Source organism: Tursiops truncatus, chromosome 7 (genome assembly GCF_011762595.2).
Source record: "Tursiops truncatus isolate mTurTru1 chromosome 7, mTurTru1.mat.Y, whole genome shotgun sequence".
NCBI classification, from domain to species: Eukaryota; Metazoa; Chordata; class Mammalia; order Artiodactyla; family Delphinidae; genus Tursiops; species Tursiops truncatus.
Window position 1 is genome coordinate 61649678 of NC_047040.1, and position 20067 is coordinate 61669744.

General features: G+C 41.1%; 1 protein-coding gene across 1 annotated transcript in view; it reads right to left on the reverse strand.

Moving 5' to 3' along the window:
• Positions 1-20067, reverse strand: part of MYO3B (myosin IIIB) — a 399378-nt gene that overhangs the window by 143850 nt on the left and 235461 nt on the right. The window contains exons 24-26 of the mRNA XM_073806955.1: positions 15019-15098; positions 7724-7801; positions 5325-5530 (exon numbers count right to left, since the gene is read on the reverse strand). Of these exons, the coding sequence (XP_073663056.1) occupies positions 5325-5530; positions 7724-7801; positions 15019-15098 (364 nt within the window). The remainder of the gene's footprint in view (positions 1-5324; positions 5531-7723; positions 7802-15018; positions 15099-20067) is intronic.

Below are 20067 nucleotides of genomic sequence, written 5' to 3' on the forward strand. Positions count from 1 at the left end.
AGAGTTAACACTGTTATTGTCAACGGAACTTTTATTCTTCTTAGAAAATTCTAAATTAAAGATCTCTTCTAGCTACCCAGGTTGGGGTAGACCTTTTGGCACTGTTACAGTTGATTCCAGGGTATGTATTGGTCACATAAGGGGTAATGAATGCCTATGGTTTTAGCCTATCCACCCTCTTCCTCTCCTTCCTTTAACAGAGTCCCTCAGACCATGGTTCACATGGGGCTGACTCCATGCCCTGGCACTTGACCAAAGACCCTGCCAATCATCCCCTTGGGCACAGTTACTGATATAAGCACCAGCACATGACCCAGGCTGGGACAACCAGAGAGTTCCTTGCATGGGAACTCTCAGGAACTTGCTTGCTGCTGATGTCGCTAAGCCTTTAGGATGCTTCCTACAGGAGCTTCCAGGGACCGTCTCTGCCGACATGTGAGGAAGAACTGCCTAGCTGACAAGAAACTCCAAAGAGGGGAAGCAAACCTGCTGAAAAGAAGACAGTGGTTTGGTAAAATGGCTTGATGTCCTGTATCCAGACATATCTTTGAACTTCCTAGTTATGTAAGCCAATATATCATCCCCTTTTAAATTTTGCTTCAATTCACTTCAGTTTCGGTCACTTGTTATTAAAAGATTCCTGACTAACACATCAAGTAAGCAGCCTGCTTTTAGAGGCTCTTGCCTTAATAGGGCATATGTTGTGTTATGTTAGGGAGCTCTAATCTAAAAGATTCCTTCTTTTCTGGAATGTGAGCTAAGAGGTGGGAAGATGAGAAAACAGTCTAGAAAGGAGCCAGAGCAGAGACTCTCCCTTGTCCTGTGAAGTCTGTCTCTTCTAGAAAAAAAAAACATCAGCGTTTATTGTAGAGAGAAGGAAGGAAAGTTTGTTTAAAAGTCACCTTTTTAATGTATCAAACTCTAATGATAGCATTTTCAAGCTGGGTAGAGACTTTTTATTAACTTATTATGGTTTCTTACCTTTTCTTGATAGAGAGCTACTTATCACTTACCTGAAATCTTATGCTCTAACAATCTAGATTCTACTTTATAATGCAGATTAAACTTAACCTCAACCAAGCCAGCTCCATATTGTTGTCATGCACTTCAGAACTGCAAGGACCAAAGAGTCAGTCAGGAGATGGTAAAAGAAGATAGTGATGAAGGGGAAGGAGTAAAAGTTTGATTCAATTCAATAAATATTTATTAAACGCCTAATTTGTATCAGGGACAGTGCTGAACAGTGCTGGACAGTACAGATACAAAGTTGGCTGCAAAAGATCCCTGCCTCCCAGGTGGTTAACGTCAAGGTAAGAGACCGGCAGCTAGTTTCTACCTCAATGTAGTCAGCGCTACTGATGAAGCTCAGAGGGGCTCCTAACTCAGCCTGGGAGAGTCAAGGAGGGTGTTGCAGGGAAGAAAATGCCTGTTCAAAGTCCTGAGGAATGAGCAGGGGTTAGCCAGGGTAAGTCGGCTGGCTGAAAACTTGGAGAAGGGGGATTCAGGCACCAAAGCACGAGCACAACATGAGCTTTTGCTCAAAGCAGGGAAGCATGGAATGATGTGGGGTGTTCCTAGAACTCTTAAGTAGTCTGGTTTTTGCTGGAATGTGAGCTGAGAGGTGGGAAGACAAGAAAGAAGAGACTGGAAAGGTGGGCAGGATCCAGACAGGGAGACTCCCCATATCAGGCAGAGGGGTTGATGCTCACCCAGTGAGGTCTGGGATGGTCATTTCAATTAAGGATTTTAATCAAGGAAGCAACATGATTAGATAGGAATTTTAGGTAAATTGTACTCTGTGGCTCTTTGGAGAACAGAACAGGCATGAAGTCCATTTAGGAAGTTAAGTCAAGAGGGTGGACAAAAGAGCCTCAAAAGGTTTGGAATAGGTATTGATCAATGGGATAGAATTGAGAAGTCAGAAATAACTTATGACCAATTTATGGTCAATCGATTTTTAACAAGGATGCCAAGACAATTCAACAGGGGAAAGAATACTCTTTTCAACAAACAGTGCTAGGAAAAGCTTGATACCTATGAACAAATGAATTAAGTTGGACCTGTACTTCACACCATACATAAAGATAATTCAAAATGGACCACTGATCTAAATATAAGACCTAAAACGATAAAAGTCTTAGAAGAAAACATAGGAATAAAGCTTCATGACCTTGGATTAAGCATGGTTTCTTAGATATGACACCAAAAGCATTACTGACAAAAGAAAACACAGAAAAATTTGGCTTCATCAAAATTTTAAACTTTCATTCATGAAAAGATACCATCATGAAATTGAAAAGACAACCCACAGAATAAGAGAGAACATTTGCAAATCATATATCTGATAATGGGCTAGTATCCAGAGTATATAAAAATCAATAATTAAATGGGTAAAGGATCTGAATAAACCTTTCTTCAAAGGAAATAATACAAACGACCAATAAGCACATAAAAAGCTGTTCAGATTAGATAGTGGTTATTGTTGCACAACTTGTGAATACACTAAAACCTTAGAACTGTGTACTTTAAAAGGGTGATTTTTATCATATATGAATTATATCTCAAGCTGTTGCTTTATTATTATTATTATTGTTATTATTATTAAAAAGCCTTGGGAGAAGGGATGGGGGATTAATAAAGCCTTGGGAGAAGGGATCGGGAAATTCCCAAGGGAAACTTTTTGAGAAACTTTAGCAGGTAAAGTTGGCAGGACTTTTGATGGATTGTTTGAAGAAAGTGAGAAGACAGAGGTGACCCTAGATTTCTGGAGGAGACGAAGTAGAGGAATAGAAGGGAGAAGGAGATGAAGGAGATACCAGGGCACATAGCTCTCACGCCATCATGAGAAGAAATGGAAGTTGCTGATGAAGGAGAAGAGGTAAGAGTTTCACCTTGTTCAACAGACACTGATTTAACAACTGTTATGAATTGGGTCCTGGGAATGCAGTTCTCCCTCCTGTGAGCTCAAGTGGGAGAGGTGGGCCTTTCTGGAGGACTCAGAGGCTAAGGCCCCGGAATCTGCATGTAATCTCTGAAAATCTTTAGGATGTGGGCTCTGTGTATTCCCGACTTCTTATCATGCAGATGATGAAACACCTTTTACAGAAATATTAGGTTACTTGCCAAATACTATATCCAAGAGGAGACGAGAACTCCGACCTCCTCACTAAATTATATTATTTACTACAAGAGTTTAATAAACAAACCATAAGACTTTGAACTGAATGTGCTGTGCTGCCCTTGAGACATTGGCCAGAACACATCCCAATATGTGCAGTCATATGTGTTATCCCAGTATAGACCTTCTGCCAGACCACACTTCAGAGCCCACTGACCACAAAGCCAATGAGTGTTCACAGTCATTTTCTGTGATGTCTCAACAGCATGACTTCCAGGAGGTTTCAGCCAGCTGCCCAGCACTGTCAGGTGGCCTTTCTCATGCCTACCTGAGACTAGATAGATGAATGCTTCCAATCCACCTGGCCCCACTGATGAGAGGGTGTTGGAAGTAACCCTTTCTTTGAAGGCTCCATGAATGGAGAATAGGAAGGGCACTTCTAAGTCATTTTGCCAGATTATTCAAGGATGATGGGGCAAAGAAATGGTTTAGGTTTGGCCATGTCTGCAGACTTGGGTGACTTGGGGAAGCCCTTCTGCATTTGGGAACCCGACAACATAATCCTCAAAACACAGCCTTTCAGGTGTGCACGTCAGGCTTCAGTACTGAGTGCCAGAAAATACAAAAAGGTAAAGAGTAACATTAAACAAGTCTTTATCTTTTATTTACCACCACCTGATAAGCCCTGCCTTTGATTGTTTCGTCTGCATATTTCCTGCTAAGAGTTTACAAAACAGCACTCCTGAACAGGAAGATAAGAGGCGCACCTATTTGTTGAATAACATCAAGGGGGGAAACTGTTAACTCATCCATTTTGTTGTTAAGTTGCTCAAAAGGATCAAAATACCAATTAACCTGCTGGCTCAGAAATCTTTGATACCCTCAGATTTACTGACATTTTGAAACTCTTGTTCATACTTGCCTATTGGCTTTCTGATTACGAACAAAGAAGTGCCAATCTGTTTAGCATTTGACCTGTTTTCTTAAATATTTTTATGTATTCAACACTTAGTGGCTAAAAATACTTGACTAGTCACATTCATGAGCTAAAATAATCTTTTTTTGTTTGTTTGTTCCACCTCCAAATTTAAGAGGGAAAAAGAGGCTCTAAGACACTTCGTTTTAAAAAGCCATTTCGTTCTTATTTTTAATTTAAAAGCTCTCATTGCAAGGAATTTTTTGTGCCCTTTTGTCTCCATGCAATTTAGTGGCATTGGGAAGACCTGATGAAGCGACCTGCCATATTATGATCCATTCTTCCCTGAGGAAAAAATGGAAAAATGACCTTGGGCATTAGTTTCAGAATGGTGGTAAAAAGAAACAGATATTATAATGAATATTAATTTTCCTCTCTGGATATCCTCAGACACTAGTGTTCCTCAGAGATGGTTTTTTGTTATTCTTGTTCCTTATTTCTTCACGGAAAGTTTTGTGAAAATCCTACCTGTAATCATATGCATGTGTAAGGCATACCTGTGGCAGCTGTTCAGAAAAGAGCAGCATTTCACTGTTAGGTAAAGGCAGTTTCTGGGTTTAGAAAGCTTTACAGCAATTTTTGCAATAAACATTTATGGAATGCAGTAGACTGAGGAGATTAAAAGTGTGGCTGCTATAGCCAGACTGCCTGGGTTCAAATTTTGGCTCAACCATTTACTAGCGTGGGATCTTGGTAAAATCACTTAATTTCCTTCTGTGCTTCAATTTCCTCAACTGTAAAATGGGGATAATAATAAAGCCTAGCTTCCAGGGCGGCTGTATGGATCAAAGGAGATTATATATTTGGGACAATTCAGGTGCTCTGTAGATGTTAGCTATCACATTATATCGTGCCAGATGCTGGGAGAGGCGTGGATGCCTGGGTGCATTTACATTTGCCAGAAGCTTGACCCATTTATGGAGGGATAATTTTGTCATAGCAATTAAATATCTGGAGATTTTGAAACCTAAGGATATATAACAGATAAATATCTATGGACATTTTTATTTTTCAAATGTGATCAGGAGGGAGCTTAACCTGTCCTCCAGATGACTGTATAATTTAGTTGGAGCACAGGAGAAACACAACAATGAAGCAAGTAAATGCTAGCTGGTAACTAGCCAATTCCATGTTTGGAGGCAAGTGGGCAGGAGGAGTGATCCCAGGGGACAGAAGGGCCTTGGCAGAGCTGTGTTGAACATAATGTAGTTCCCAAGATACCAGACTGACCTCTTCACAAACTCTTCAAAGAGGATACGGTGGGAATAACCCTGCTGGCGGATGCTGACCGTCTCTAGGATGCCTGTGGAGCGGAGCTGGGCCCGCACTCTGTCTCGGGTGAACTTCAGTGCCTCTCGGTCATCGTTGGGCTTGATGCAGCGTACAAAGTGGGGCTGACCCACCACCATTTTGGAGAGCAGATCCATCAGAGAATACTACCAGGGAGAAAAACACACATGAAATGAGGTTACCACAAACATAACAGATAATTACGACACAGGCCTGCTGGGCCTCCAGGGCAGTTTGTTGGCTCGTAAACAACTCATGGAACCTTTGAGGCTACACAAGAATCCAACAAAAAGAAATAACAATATAAGTTCTGACAAGGACTTATCACTGCCCACAGATTCAAAAGTATTCTTTAAACATCACCTGGTGCCAGGCAAGATCCCATTTGGCAGAAACTCAGCCGCCTAAGAACTTGCTTAGGTTACCTCGTAACTCCACCACCAGAACTAGCTTGTCTCTGGTATGCCGAGGTGTTCATAAACTGTATCCATAATGTAAAATATCCAGCTTTGGCTCCCCGACTCAGGGGTTAGAGCACTGGTCTCATAAAATGTCCAGCTTTCAGGAAGGGGTCAGTTGCTTCTTCAACCTAACAATCACCAGAAAGTCTAAGCAAACCTTACCAATGTCATTGTTAATAAGGCAGAGGAAAAACAAGAAAAATAAAGAGGGCAAAGAAAACAAGAAAATCAGCGGGAAAACAGATTATAATGAAGATGAACTAACATACAGCGAGTGTCTGGCAGGGGCGCTCGCAGAGAGAGCGCACACGGAAAAGCTGAGCGGTGCTCACTGCTCCTCACGGGCACCCACTGTGGCAGCTCCTCTTTTGGACATGCCTTCAGGGGCAATTACAAGCCACGTGTAAAATCAGTTTCATTATTTCATAATCCTACCTCCTACTAATCCAATACACGGTTACCTAGCTTGGCAATGTGCCTTTTTTTTTAGCATTTGGGGACCAGTATTTTGAGGACACCCAACTGGTTGTTATGGATGTATTTCTGAAAATTGTTAAGCCAGAGGCTTCTTCTGCTGAAAGAGGGACTCTAGGATCTTGAGGATGCCTCACAGAGTCCATCAGAGCCTCCAAATCCCATGGGATACACACACACACACACACACACACACACACACACACACACACACACACACACACACTAGGAGGATATAGTCAAGCCACTAAAGGGACATGATCAGGGTAGGTCTCAGATAAGAAATAAGTGGCAATTAGAAATGTCCAACCATGAGGGACGAAGCAGGGGCTGAAAACCCACCTGCTGGAGAAGGGATCACTGCACAGATGGAGTGCTGGACCCAAAGTCCTCTAGGCCCTTACAATCCATACCCCTGAGGCCAATTCTAGTCTGCCTCTAAAGCACAGCTGAATACGTCAGACTTCTCAGCTTTACATCTTTCTTGAACCTGCTAGCTTTTGGTGGAACCTTCTTTGCACGGTGCTGGCTCCCAGGCCCTACCCTTCAGCCTGCCTGGCAATTCCAGCTCATGATCCACTTGACTTACCATTCCTGCCAAACCCCTTCCTGTGGCCGACCCCAACTTACAACCTTATTTCGTCGTCCCTGAGTTCAGTAGTTCCATCTCTGGCTTAACAGCATGTCCGTCGTGAAGCTGCCTGGACCTCAGCTCCCCATAGTCAATGATCTAAAAGGGGCTTCCAACCCCAATGCTTCATAATTTGAAGATAAACAAATCTGTTCAAATTAGTACAAATTGACAGTGTCTTATCTTTCTTATCTAATGTGCATTTGACAGAGTCCCTCTAGAGATGACATTTTTACTCAAAGGAGTCATTTCACCAGATGAGACATGAGGAATTGTGGTAACAGAGATGGGAAATAACTGGGCTCAGGCAAATGGGTCTTGCAATGGGTCAATTCAATCTAGGAAAAGAAAGTCAAAGCTAAGACATAGCCTCTCATGAACTTGATAAACCACCTTCTGGAATTGTATTAACTACTTTACTTCTCAGTAAATATGCTGGAAAAGTGGCTGACTCCAGTAGTTTTAAGGCCAAGGAGCAGCTGAAATGCTAACAGAATCAGCACATTCAATGGACAGGGCTATGTGCCAGTGGCAGAGAGGGCCTTCTGTAGACACTTGAGGGCTCATCTGGTCTTTCTGAGATCAGAGAACACTGTCTTCAGAGGGGGGTTCCCTGTTATAATTTTCCTCTCCCTATACACCACCACCTTTCTTAAATGACTCTTGAGCTTTGCTCTTATTTCAGTGACTCTGTGGTATCTGGGCCTCTTGTGGGAAGGGTTGGCAAGTCCTTTCTGGAAACAGGCAGAATAGAGATCAAGAAGACTCCATACCCGGAAGTAAGAAGCCATGGTCTGCCCCTTCATGTTGGTGGTTTCTTCCGGATGCCGTATCACCTCCAGAGTGTCCACCTGGAACACAGGCAGAGGTGAATGGTTTGAGGATATAGACAATTTATTTTCCCCAAATCTGAAAGGTAATTTGGTCAAATATCTGAGGGGCCTTGATGTTTAGGACACAACTGTACAGACCATGGGGGAGGATTTTAAAGACATCTAAAAGAAAAACAGAATTCGCACTGTTCTACTCTCTTGACAATGACCGAACTCTGTGACATACTATATGGTCCCAGTACAAACCCCCAGCAGTGTTATTTCTGTATTTCTCCATGCTCTAATGGGCCACTATTAAGTTCTCCAATAATGTCACATGAGACCAAATTATTTCTTAAAAGAAAACTGGGCAAAACCCATGAGGCTGGGTGATTACAAAGCCCCGGACCCAAAGCCCCGGACCCAAAGCCCCGGTTGCACCACAGGGCATTAGGGGAGCCCTTTTGCCTTCCGGCCATCAGATACTAACCCTGCCACACCCCTCCTGCCGCCCAGAGTTACCACGTGCTCACTGCGGACCAGAGCTTGGGATACACCTGTTCCCAATCATCTGCCCCAACTACCTGGGCCGACTGGAAGGAATTTAGAATGAAAACAACTGTAGCCAACAGTTGTGGCACCCTGTGTTCCATCATTTTATCACAACAATAAAATTCCTGCTCCCGCACACACAAAGCTATTTGGTTTGCAGAGCACATGAGCGGCGTTTCAGCACCAGCCTCCTCTGTGGCAGCCTCCCATCTGCTCGGAACAGGTGGCAAGGGTATGAAGCACAGACATTTGAACTGGAAGATGCTGCTGTCAGCACATGTGTTCCACTCAGTGGATTGCTGTCCAGGCAGCCACCCCCCCATGGGGTGAGAATGTCTGCAGCCTTGTTCAACAACAGTGAGAAGTGGGTGCTAGAAGGGACGGGGCCATGGGGAGGTGGGTGAATAATGACGCTTACCTCGAGGGGCATTTAGGAGACTGTGTGCAAAATGGAAGAAAAGGCTTCAACTGGCTTGGATAAAGAAAACAGGTCTGTTTAAGAAGGGGAATAAGTGTGGAGCTAAGTTTTCAAAAACTAGAAAAGCAACCTAAATAGTGAGCAGGAATATAAGGGTAACTCTGAGAGAAGTAATGTCAGGGGTCGGGGGTCGGGGGGCGGTCCGCGGTGCAGCTTGCATTCTCTAGGCTGCAGATTGGATCTGTTCCCACAGCCATCATTTCATTTGGATGCAGCTGAAGCAATGGTACAACTGCCTGTAGGTCTGACTTTTTAATATTTTTAATGAGAAAGGAGGAAATGAGAGCTCTGTGTTGAGAAGGAAGGCTGCTCTCACAGAGAAAAGAGAAAAACACAAACACACCCACCCCACCTGCAGAGGTCCTATGGTGTTATCTGCAGGGACCACATGGAAGGTTTCTTCCCCATCTCACCCCCACTTGGCGGATAGAGCTCAGCACTGGTGAGGTTTGGGGAAAGCTAGTTAGGACTGAAGGAAGAAAGATCTTGGCTAGGGTCTGCCTTCGGCCAAATTGTAAATTCTGAGAGTTTTCCTAAACATTCTTTCTCCCCACCTGACCTTCATGTGCACACAACTTCTGGGAATTTCTCACTATTTCTTTTATTCAGAGATCCTCCCTGAAGAACCACAGCTTGCTCTGAACCCTGCTTTTTCCTCCTTCCTTTCCCTCCCTTTTCATTCAAATTAGCCAGAGAATGCCAGCCTCTCAAACTGTAATTCACTGTGAAAGGGCAGCTGAAAAGTTCATCCATGTTTCTCCTACTAGTAGCATTTACCTGTTACCCTTCCTCAGAACATACAGTAGACCCTTGGCATTTGAGAATTTAACAGTTTAGTGATCAGAAAAATCTTTGATGTATGTTAATTCTGCTAAGACATAATTTAAAAAGTGTGATATGTATTGTTTTCAAGATCAGTACCCATCCCCTGCAGCAAACTGGAAAAATACAGAAGGAAGCACTAATTTGCAATCCAAGTTATAGGGCTGGTGTGCTCCTGTAGCCACCCAGCACGACTTTAGTTCTGTCCTTATACTCACATACAGAGTAACTCTTGTAAAGTAAGTAAAAACCTATTCTGTGTTACATGTAACTTGGAAATGTTAATGCTTGTCTACAGTTCATCACCTACATATTTAGTACTATATTTTAAAGAATAAATAATATACTATTGGGGTACCTTCTAATTTAAGAATTTGGAAAGCTCTTGGGTTGGTCAAGGGTCTCTTGCATATTTGCATAGTCATGAAGTTCTCCTGTGCATGGAGTGGATCCAAAAGAGGGAATTTCACTTCAGACAAGGGACATACCAGAAGTTGCCTCTCTTGACCTTTCAAAGTAGGAGACCTCTGTCTGCACTGGGCCTGCCATGACCTCCACAGAATTCAAAAAAACTCGAAAGAAAAAAAAAAAGAGATGAGAAGGTTGTTGTCTAACCTAAGAGCTTGTCTTTCTGAACTAATTTAGTTAATGGTAGCCTCATTTAATTAAAAAAAAAAATGTCTCTTAGAAACAATCCAGAAAGTAGGTTCTATTGAGGTCATCATCTAACAAATAGTTCTTTCCAAAGGTGGGGATTTCACAACAAAAAACCAGTCCTCTCCATAGCATCTTATAAGTTTTTACCTCAGATAGGAGGAAAAGAGAGAGGAAAGGCTTCCTAGGCGCAGGGGGTATGTGCTACAGGGCACAGGGTTTGGAACTGGACACACCTGCTTCAAATTCTGGCTCCTCTGCTTAATAGCTGTATGGACTTGGACTTGATAACTTCCCAAAGCCTGTGTTATTAAAAACCACTGCCTTGAACACACACAAGAGGCCAGTCAGTTCCCCTTCCTTCATTACCATGTTGGATTCAGTCTTAGCTTAGTGATCAATACTAAGGATGCAGGGTTTTGTTCCATGGAATAAGGTGAGTACTAGCGCCCATGCAACACAGCAAGGACATCTTTTTATTTATTGGCAGAGAAAATACTTCCAATGAAAACAATTTCAAAATGATCAGTAGAACTGATATTCTGGATAAAAACATTGTCTTTCTAACCCAGTATACCCTTCTTCTACACCACCAATTGCTACAACAATATAAGCCAACTGGAGCTAAGCAAGCTTGTTTTTTGTCCACATGACAAATGTCCTACCCCATTCCTTGTGAGCAGTGCTGGTTAGCCTTCAAAGTAGTCATGAGTAAGCTTTACAAATTGTGGTACAGACCCCAAGCCCACAGGAAATGAGCAAGCTTCTGTATACATATGGACTACACACATGGAATTTTAGATGGTTATCAAAATGTGAGTAATAAAACATTTACTGTTTCCGATGTGAAATCACTATGCTAAACACTTTGCCTACACTATGTCAATGAATTCTCAAAAGGACCCTATGAGGTAAACACTATTATCACTCCTATTCTACATATAAAGAAGTTAAGGCTCAAAGACTTTAGGTAAATTTCCCAGAGTCCTGCAGCTAGTAACTGGCCATGCCTAGATCTGAACCCAGTTCTGATTCCAAAACCTACTCCTTAAACATTACATACTGCCTTTCTATGTGGTTTGTTACAACTTATAGAATCGGTCTGAAAGCATGGTATTATTAAAAAGATTTGCCTCATCTGTCAACTAAATTTACTTTAGGATAAAGACATAGACTCCAAAAAGTCTCACAAACCATCTAGATCTCAGCAATAAATGAAAAACTGAAGGATTTCTTTTCCCCCTTGGTCTCCGTAAGTACCTACTATCTGCATCCCCAAACCTCGGAAGTATTTATATTTAGGTTCTTGACAAGGCCTTTGGTCAAGAATTTTTACGGCTGTCAAGTGATCCATCCCTCTCTCAAGGAAACAGTCCCTACGGCATCACTTCCCTCAAAAGTCTCCACAGCACTGAATGAGGAAGCAAGGCTGGCCTTGACACCGGCCCAGTGTGAGGGTGCTGAATGTGGTGGAGGTCAGTTTTCTGCAAGGCCACCTCTGCTGTTTCACCTTGGAGAAGGCAGAGAGGAACTGATGGAGTTTTTTATTGCTGTTGTTACCCTTCATTTTTTCTGATGCCTTAATTAGAACTTTCAGCTCATATTCTTTCCCAGGGACAATAAATCTCTAGTCATTTTCATCTCACCTGTATTTATTACAGTGATGTAAATATACGCCACACACTCGAGGGCACACTTCTCATGTAGGCAGGGCAGGGAGGGAGATAACAACGTGCTGATACCGAATGTGGAAGGCAGGGGGACAGGTCCTGGCAGAGTCCAGCAGTCAAAAAATCAAATTGAGGAAAGGAGGGGAATATGAGTTGACAGAGAATATTACACAGGAGTCTTTCATCTTTTTGAAAGGAACGTGTCACGATCCTTTTTAGAATCTGGTGGAAGCCAATGACTGCAAAAAAAACACATATACAGTTGATCCTCATTATTTGTGGATGCTGTATTTGTGAATTTGCCTACTTGCTGAAATGTATTTGTAATCTCCAAATCAATCAGTGCTCACACGCTTTCACGGTCATTTGCAGACATGCAGAGCAGTGGAAACTTCGACATCTGATGTGCATGCTTCCAGCTGAGGCTGAACAAGGTGACACTCTGTCTTCTTGTTCCAGCTCTCATGCTGTAAACAAGTGTCCTTTTCAAGGTCTACTTAAGTGCCACGATTTTTGTGCCGCATTTTTGTGCTTTTGGCTGGTGATTTTACTGTTTAAAATAGCCCCTGGGGCTTCCCTGGTGGTGCAGTGGTTAAGAATCCACCTGCCAATGCAGGGGACACGGGTTTGAGCCCTGGCCCAGGAAGATCCCACATGCCGTGGAGCAACTAAGCCCATGCGCCACAACTACTGAGCCTGTGCTCTAGAGCTCGCGTGCCACAACTACTGAGCCTGCGTGCCACAACTACTGAAACCCATGCGCCTAGAGCCCGTGCTCCACAATAAGAGAAGCCACCGCAATGAGAAGCCCATGCACCGCAACGAAGAGCAGTCCCCGCTCGCCATAACCAGAGAAAGCCCACGCACAGCAACAAAGACCCAACTCAGCCAAAAATAAAAATAAAACATAAATAAATTTATTAAAAATAAATAAATAAATATAAAATAGCCCCTAATCATAGTGCTGAAGTGCTGTCTAGTGTTCCTAAGTGGAAGGAGGCTGTCAAGTGCCTGTTGGAGAACATTTGTGTGTTAGATTAGCTTTGTTCAAGCATGAGTTATAGTGCCTTTGGCCTTGAGTTCAATGATACAAATACTGTACTTGAAATATTGTTTTATACAAAGCAATACTACATATAATTAATTATTTATAAGAAGTATCTAGTTGACCTGAGCAACACAGGTTTGAACTGCATGGATGTACTTACACACATATATTTTTCAATGGTAAATACAGTACTACTACACGATCCATAGTTGGTTGAATCTGCATCTGTGGAACCGTGGATACAGACAGCCCTCTATAAAGTTATATGTGGGTTTTCGACTGTGTGGAGAGTTGGTGCCCCGACCCCCATGTTGTTCAAGGGTCAATTGTATTAAAGTGTCTTTTAATAGAAACACACATAATACAAGATTATGTATTAATCAGTTGACGAAAGTGTTGTAACCAGAGGCTTGCAGGAACCTAACCGTGTATTTCCTCTAGGAGCAATGCTCAGAATTTGCTGATTCAGTGTTCACAGTAACTTTACAGAACATAAGTCTTGTGAATAATGAGAATCAACTGTATTTAACACAAACAACATTTTACATGTAATATCAAGAGGCTCTCATAACCACTGAAACTTCTCTGTAAATCTCACTGAGGGGCCCATATAACTCATGTTAAATAGCCCTAACATCTTGCCACAAATTCACAAGGTTGAAAAGTAGAATATTCCACAAGATTGTACTAACAATGTGGGTGTAAAAATTATTGTTAACAAAGATGATCTGAATCCCTATTTATGTGCAGGTCTTTTATTCTCAGAGAGAGTAAATATAGATATGTACACCTCTATCAATTTGGGGGTAATAGTCAATGGCATTATGTGCAGCTGTATTGATCATTCTTTATTAAATGAATTATTTAATATTCAATGTAAACAAAAAGGTAAGAAAATTCAGAGATGTGACCTGTTTATTACTCCATCACCTTTAACATTATTGTTTCTTGGTGTTAGTATTAGTATATACAATGAGCATTAACCAGCCAGTCCTTGAGATTTGTGCTAAGCATTATCAGGAAGGATGGAAGCGTTTAAAATATTTTACAGTGGGATATTTAGGAACCCTTCTAACACCCCTTTTGCATGGACAAGTGCACCGCTCATTTTTCAGAGAGCAAAGCAGAGAAATAGGAAAGGGTATGGTTTATTTTCTCCCTGCTGACTCCTTTTGTTATCCTCCTCTGTAGGTTGGTGATAGCTTCAAGGAAAAGTGCTTTATCTCTTCCTAGATGGACTTTATTTTCAAGTGTCAACAATTTTCAAGTGTCATTGCTCTGTATCTTAAGTGATATTTCTGAAAATCAGGTGAAGGGGTCTAGATATGCCACAGTGGCATAAGGATTATTTTGAACTGAAGACATGTAAGAATCAACAGTTGCAAGAAGAAGTTTTTTGGAACTCCCCTTATCTGCCTAAAAGCAAAGCCTCCCAAAAGAATTCAGCTGTCTCAAATCCCCTCCGAGAGGTGAGCTTTGCAATCAGAAAAGATTGACTCCTATCACCAGAGATGAGAAGTCAGAACTGGGATAAGAAATTACCTAAATAGACATTGTCATAAAACTGTTATACCTCCCATCTATTCTCCTAAAGGACCATTTATTTCTCCCAAAAGTCATTTGTTGTCCCAGAAACGTCCTTCTTCCTCTCTTCATCTCCTATTAAGATGGTATATAAGCCCCGAAATCTAACTGGCCCTTTGAATCACTTATTTGGTGAACTACTGTATGTATATGATTAAAGTATTTTTTTTTTCCTCTTGCTAATATGTCAGTTTATTTCACATTCCCCCAAATACTGAATTTAAGAGGGTAGAGGAAGATTTTTTTTTCCCTGACACAGGATTGCAAACGATTCCATGGTACTGTTTCAAATTTCCTAACCCCTGATTCCTAAATCCCTTCAATCTCTCTTCCAGACTGCCCAGGTAGTGGGCCAGATAAAGGAAACTAATGTTGCCCACCTAGGATAATCCCTAGGGTGGGAACATCTTGTCGTCCACAGTATTTTGAGTACAAACATACTACTTACCTTGGGTCTCCCAGCACTGAAATGCGGAGGCAAAGATCTTGAGGCTGCTGTTATCCTGGCTCTTGTCTGGGCCAAGTTACCTGAGCAAAAAAGACAAAGAAGTTAAGGCAAAGGAAAAGTGAAACAATAGCATGATGAGTAATTTTTCTCTTTGTGCCCTTGTATTTTTCAGAATGTTCTAAATGATCTGCTCTGAATTTGAAAAATTTGGAAAAATTTGAATTTTGAAACTTCAATGATATAAATTGGAAGTAAATTATGTTATAAATAATTTGTAATATAATTTGAATATATATTAGTTTAATAAGCAAATAAGAAAGGACAAAAGGTCTCAAATTCACTTAAACCAGGATAGAAAGAAATTACTACAACATAAAAGGGCCATATATGAAAAGCCCACAAATCATGTACTCAGCGGTGAAAAACTGAAAGTTTTTCTCTAAGATTAGGAACAAGGCAAGAATGTCCACTCTCACCACTTCTATTCAACATAGTACTGGCAGTCCTAGCTAGATCAGTTAGGCAAGAAATTGAAATAAAAGCATCCAAATTGTAAAGGAAGAAGTAAAATTATCTCTGTTCATAGGTGACATTACCTTATATGTAGAAAACTCTAAAGATCACACACACACACACACACACACACACACACACACACACCCCGCCACACACACACACCCCTAACAGAACTAACAAATGAATTCAACAAAGTTGTAGGATATAAAATCAACAGATAAAAAAAATCAGTTGCATTTCTATATACTAACAATGAAAATCTGAAAAGGAAGTTAAGAAAACAATTCCATTTACAACAGCATCAAAAAGAATAAAATACTTGGAAGTAAACTTAACCAAGGAGGCGAAAACTTGTATACTGAAAACTACAACAAAAGTAAAAGGAAAGCAATTCCATTGTGGGGGAGGAAAAAAATCTTTTTCCTCTACTCATCTTAGGTTCACTGGCTGAGGCCCTAAAAATTAGACTGACAGAAGACAGAGTAACAAGAGAAAAGCAATCAGAAGTTTATTAACGCATGTATCACACATATACACAGGAGTACTTAGTGATGAGTAACTCAAAGGGGTGGTTAGAACTTGGGCTTACATAACATCTTAACAAAAGAATAATAAATTTATAAAGAAGTGACAAGACAAAGGAAAAGAACTTTGAGTTTCTAGGGGCGGGAAATTGTGGGAAGGTAAATATATAGGGAAGTTAATGGAAGATAAGGGCTAATGCGTTATATAGATTCCTCTGGTGCTGTCTTTGAGTTGATAAGCATCTAGAGTTGTTTCTGGTGATTAATTTATGTGCTTTCTGGTAGAGAGGAGAGGGGGCATATTTTTACAAATTTATGCCCTGCTTTTGGGCAAATAGGGGGAAGCGAGAGAGCCTTTTCTTGTATCTGCTTCTTCTCAATTGCCTTCAGCTTAAAATAATTTTAATGCCAAAGTGGCATATTTTGGGGTGGCATATTCTGTTACCCTTTACTGTGTTCACTGATTAGAAGACTTAATATTGTTAGAATGTCCATGCTACCCAAAGAGATCTACAGATTCAGTGCAATCCCCATCAAAATCTCAATGGCATTTCTGGAGAAATAGAAAAAACAATCCTAAAATTCATATAGAACCACAAAGGACTCCAAGACAATCTTGAGAAGGAAAGCAAAAGCTGAAGACCTTACATTTCCTGATTTCAAAATATATTATAAAGCTATAGTAATCAAAACAATATGGCAAAACAGTACTGACCTGAAGATAAACATACAGACCAATGGAACAGAATAGAGAGCCCAGAAATAGACCCATGCACATACGGTCAAACAATCTTTTACACAATGGGGAAAGGATTACACAATGGGGAAAGGATTATCTCTTCAACAAATGGTGTTGGGAATACTGGACATCTACATGCAAAAGAATGAAACTGAAACCCTATCTTACATCATACTGGAAAATCAACTCATACTGGATTAAAGACTTAAATGTAAGACCAGAAACTATAAAACTCCTAGAAAAAAAACATAGGGGGTAATCTTCCTAACACTGGTCTTGACAATTATTTCTCGGCTAGGACACCAAAAGCACAGGCAACAAAAGCAAAAACAGACAATTGGGACTGTATCAAACTAAAAGTTTCTGCAAAGCAAAGGATACAATCAACAGGACGGAAAAACAACCCAGAGATGGGAGAAAATATTTACAAACCATAGATTTGATAAGAGGCTAATTTCCAAAATATATAAGGAACTCCTACAACTCAACAGCAAAAAATAAAGTAAAATAAGCTGATTAAAAAATGGGCAAAGAACTTGAATAGACATTTCTCCAAAGATGACATACAAATGGCCTGCAGGTATATGAAAAATGCTCAACTTCACTAACAGTCAGGGAAATGCAAATCAAAGCCACAATGAGATATCACCTCACACTTGTTAGGGTGGCCATTATAAATGAAGAGGAGCAAAATAAGCCCCTTTGACATACTGATTACTCTAAGCTGGTTATTTTTTTTTAAATGCAGACACATGTGAAGCTCTGAAAACTGAGCAGAAATTACCCTTTTGTAAGAAAAATTTACAAGGGGAATCTCCATATGTAAAGGTGTCTCCCTCTCTGTACCAGAAAGAGATGACTCTAAACCTCTAGGAACTCTTCTCAATGGAGAAGGCACCAACTCAAATTTGCATAACAACCTTACCCTTGTTTACTGTGCTTTTCCTAGTCAACTCCAATAACCAGCCTCCCCAACATCTTTTGTCTTTAGCTAGATATAATGTTTAAGTTGGTGGCTTGGGTCATTTCTGGGAGTTTAGTCAGTTTTTCCTGGATATCTCCCATGTATACAGGAGGTATACATGTTATTAAATTTCTGTTTGTTTTTCTCCCATTAAATCTGTCTTTTTATTACAGGGGTGTCTCAGCTAAGAACCTAGAAAGGTAGAGGGAAAATTATTTTCCCTCCCCCACATAAAAAACACCACCACCAGCAACAAAAAGTAACAAGTGTTGGAGAGGATGTGGAGAAATTGGAACCCTTATGCACTGTCGGTGGGAATGTAAAATGGTACAGCTGCTATGGAAAATAGTATGGAGGTTCTTTGAAAAATTAAAACTAGAACTGCCATATGATCCAGTAATCCCACCTCTGGGTACTTACCCAGAAGAACTGAAAGCAGAATCTTGAAGAGATATTTGCACTCCCATGTTCACTGCAGCATTATTCACAATAGCCAAGCAGTGGAAACAGCTAAATATCCGTCAAAGGGTGAGTGGATAGAGAAAATGTGGCATGTACATACAATGGAATATTTATTCAGCCTTAGAAAAAGAAGGAAATCATGCCGTTTGGGGCAACACGGAGGAACCAGGAGGACATTATGCAAAGTGAAATAAGCCAGTCGCAGAAGGACAAATACTGTTAGATTCTTCTTATATCAGGTACCAAAAGCAGTCAAACTGATAAAAGCAAGGAGGAGAAGGTAGTTGCCAGGGGCTGGGGGGACAGGGAAATGGGGAGCTGTTGTTCAATGGGTACAAAGCTTCAGTCATACAAGACGAAAAATTTCTCGAGGTCTGCTGTACATCAGTGTGCGTACAGTAAACAATACCATACTGTATACTCAAAGGTCTCTTAAGAGGGTAGGTTTCACGTTATAAGTTTTTACCACAAAAAGTCTCCAATTAGGGCTTACCAGTCACTGAAAGGGACAAATAAGGAAGAAAAAAAGATGCTGGGAGTTTTCCTGAAAGAGAAGGTGGGCAATAGAGAACACTACTGCCAGGATTTAAGGTACAGACTGATGAGCAGATCTGTCAGTATGGGTCCCTCAGCCTGAAGGGAGGAACCTGACCACCCCCATTGAAACAGCTGATGAAGAGAGAGTTAGTTAGGCAGGGGGGACAGGCTCTGAGTCATAGGGGCTGACCTTGAACAAGTTAATTAACATCTCAGAGCTTTGGTTTCTTTGTCTACAACATGAAGACAGTACTTACTACCTAATCCTCAGAGCTGTTTATGGGCATTGGATGAAATAATTCACGAAAAGCACTGTCAACACACAGCTGGTACAAGGTAAGTGCTCACTTTGTGTTACTAGCATCGATGATGATGATGACGATGATTTGCTTGAACAGTTCACATAGCTCTCAGAGCGTAGAAGGTAAGAGAAGAACAGAGAATCTCACTAATTGGCTACTGTGAATACTGGTTTGTTCAAAATATAAAGATGAGAAAAAATGATAAGGCAACTCCATTTTGAACCTCCATGTCTTGGCCACTTTAATTCCTACCACGTCTTGCCTTTGAAGGGTCTGAACGGCCTGCTCAGACTCCCGTCTCCCTTCCTCACCACCCACCCTTCATCTCCTCTCTCATCCCTAACCTCCCAAACCAAGAGATCTGTTTGCATTTTTACCTAAAATGTCATTTGATCCTGTAGCAAAATAAAAAGTTGTCAATGAAAGGAAATGCTGCAATTTGTGCATTTGCAAGACACTCAAGATTTCAAAGTTTTTAGCAAGTCTAGCACAAAGATGTCCAAATGTTTTCTCTGGCGATATCTTCAGAGGCTAAACTGTGATTAATAGCCCAGAAAGAACCCTTTGAAGCAGGATTGGTGACATCAAAGTCGTAATCCAGGGGTGGCAGAAGCTTTATAATGAGTGGGAAGCATTTTAACACATTTCAAAGGATTTACAGCATGAATAAACAATAGACCTCGGCAGATGTGCCACACACACCTTTCAGAAACATTACCTATAAGAAGTTTCTATTTTAATTTAAATGTAAATACAGTGTTCACACTTCTTTCAAATGTTAAGCACCCTCCTTGCTTCACCCCCCAGACAGCCTCTTTGGCTAAGGACGCCTCATTGCCCCAGAGCACCCTCCTGTGACTGCCTGACGTGTGTTGGGGAGCGAAAACGGAAGTCAGAGGCTTTGGATGGAATTTATATCCTACGTGGGAACTGGGTTAGGAAAGACTCTAAAAAGGAGCTTGCAATGATCCCACATAATTTCCCTGCTTCCAACTTAAAGGGAAA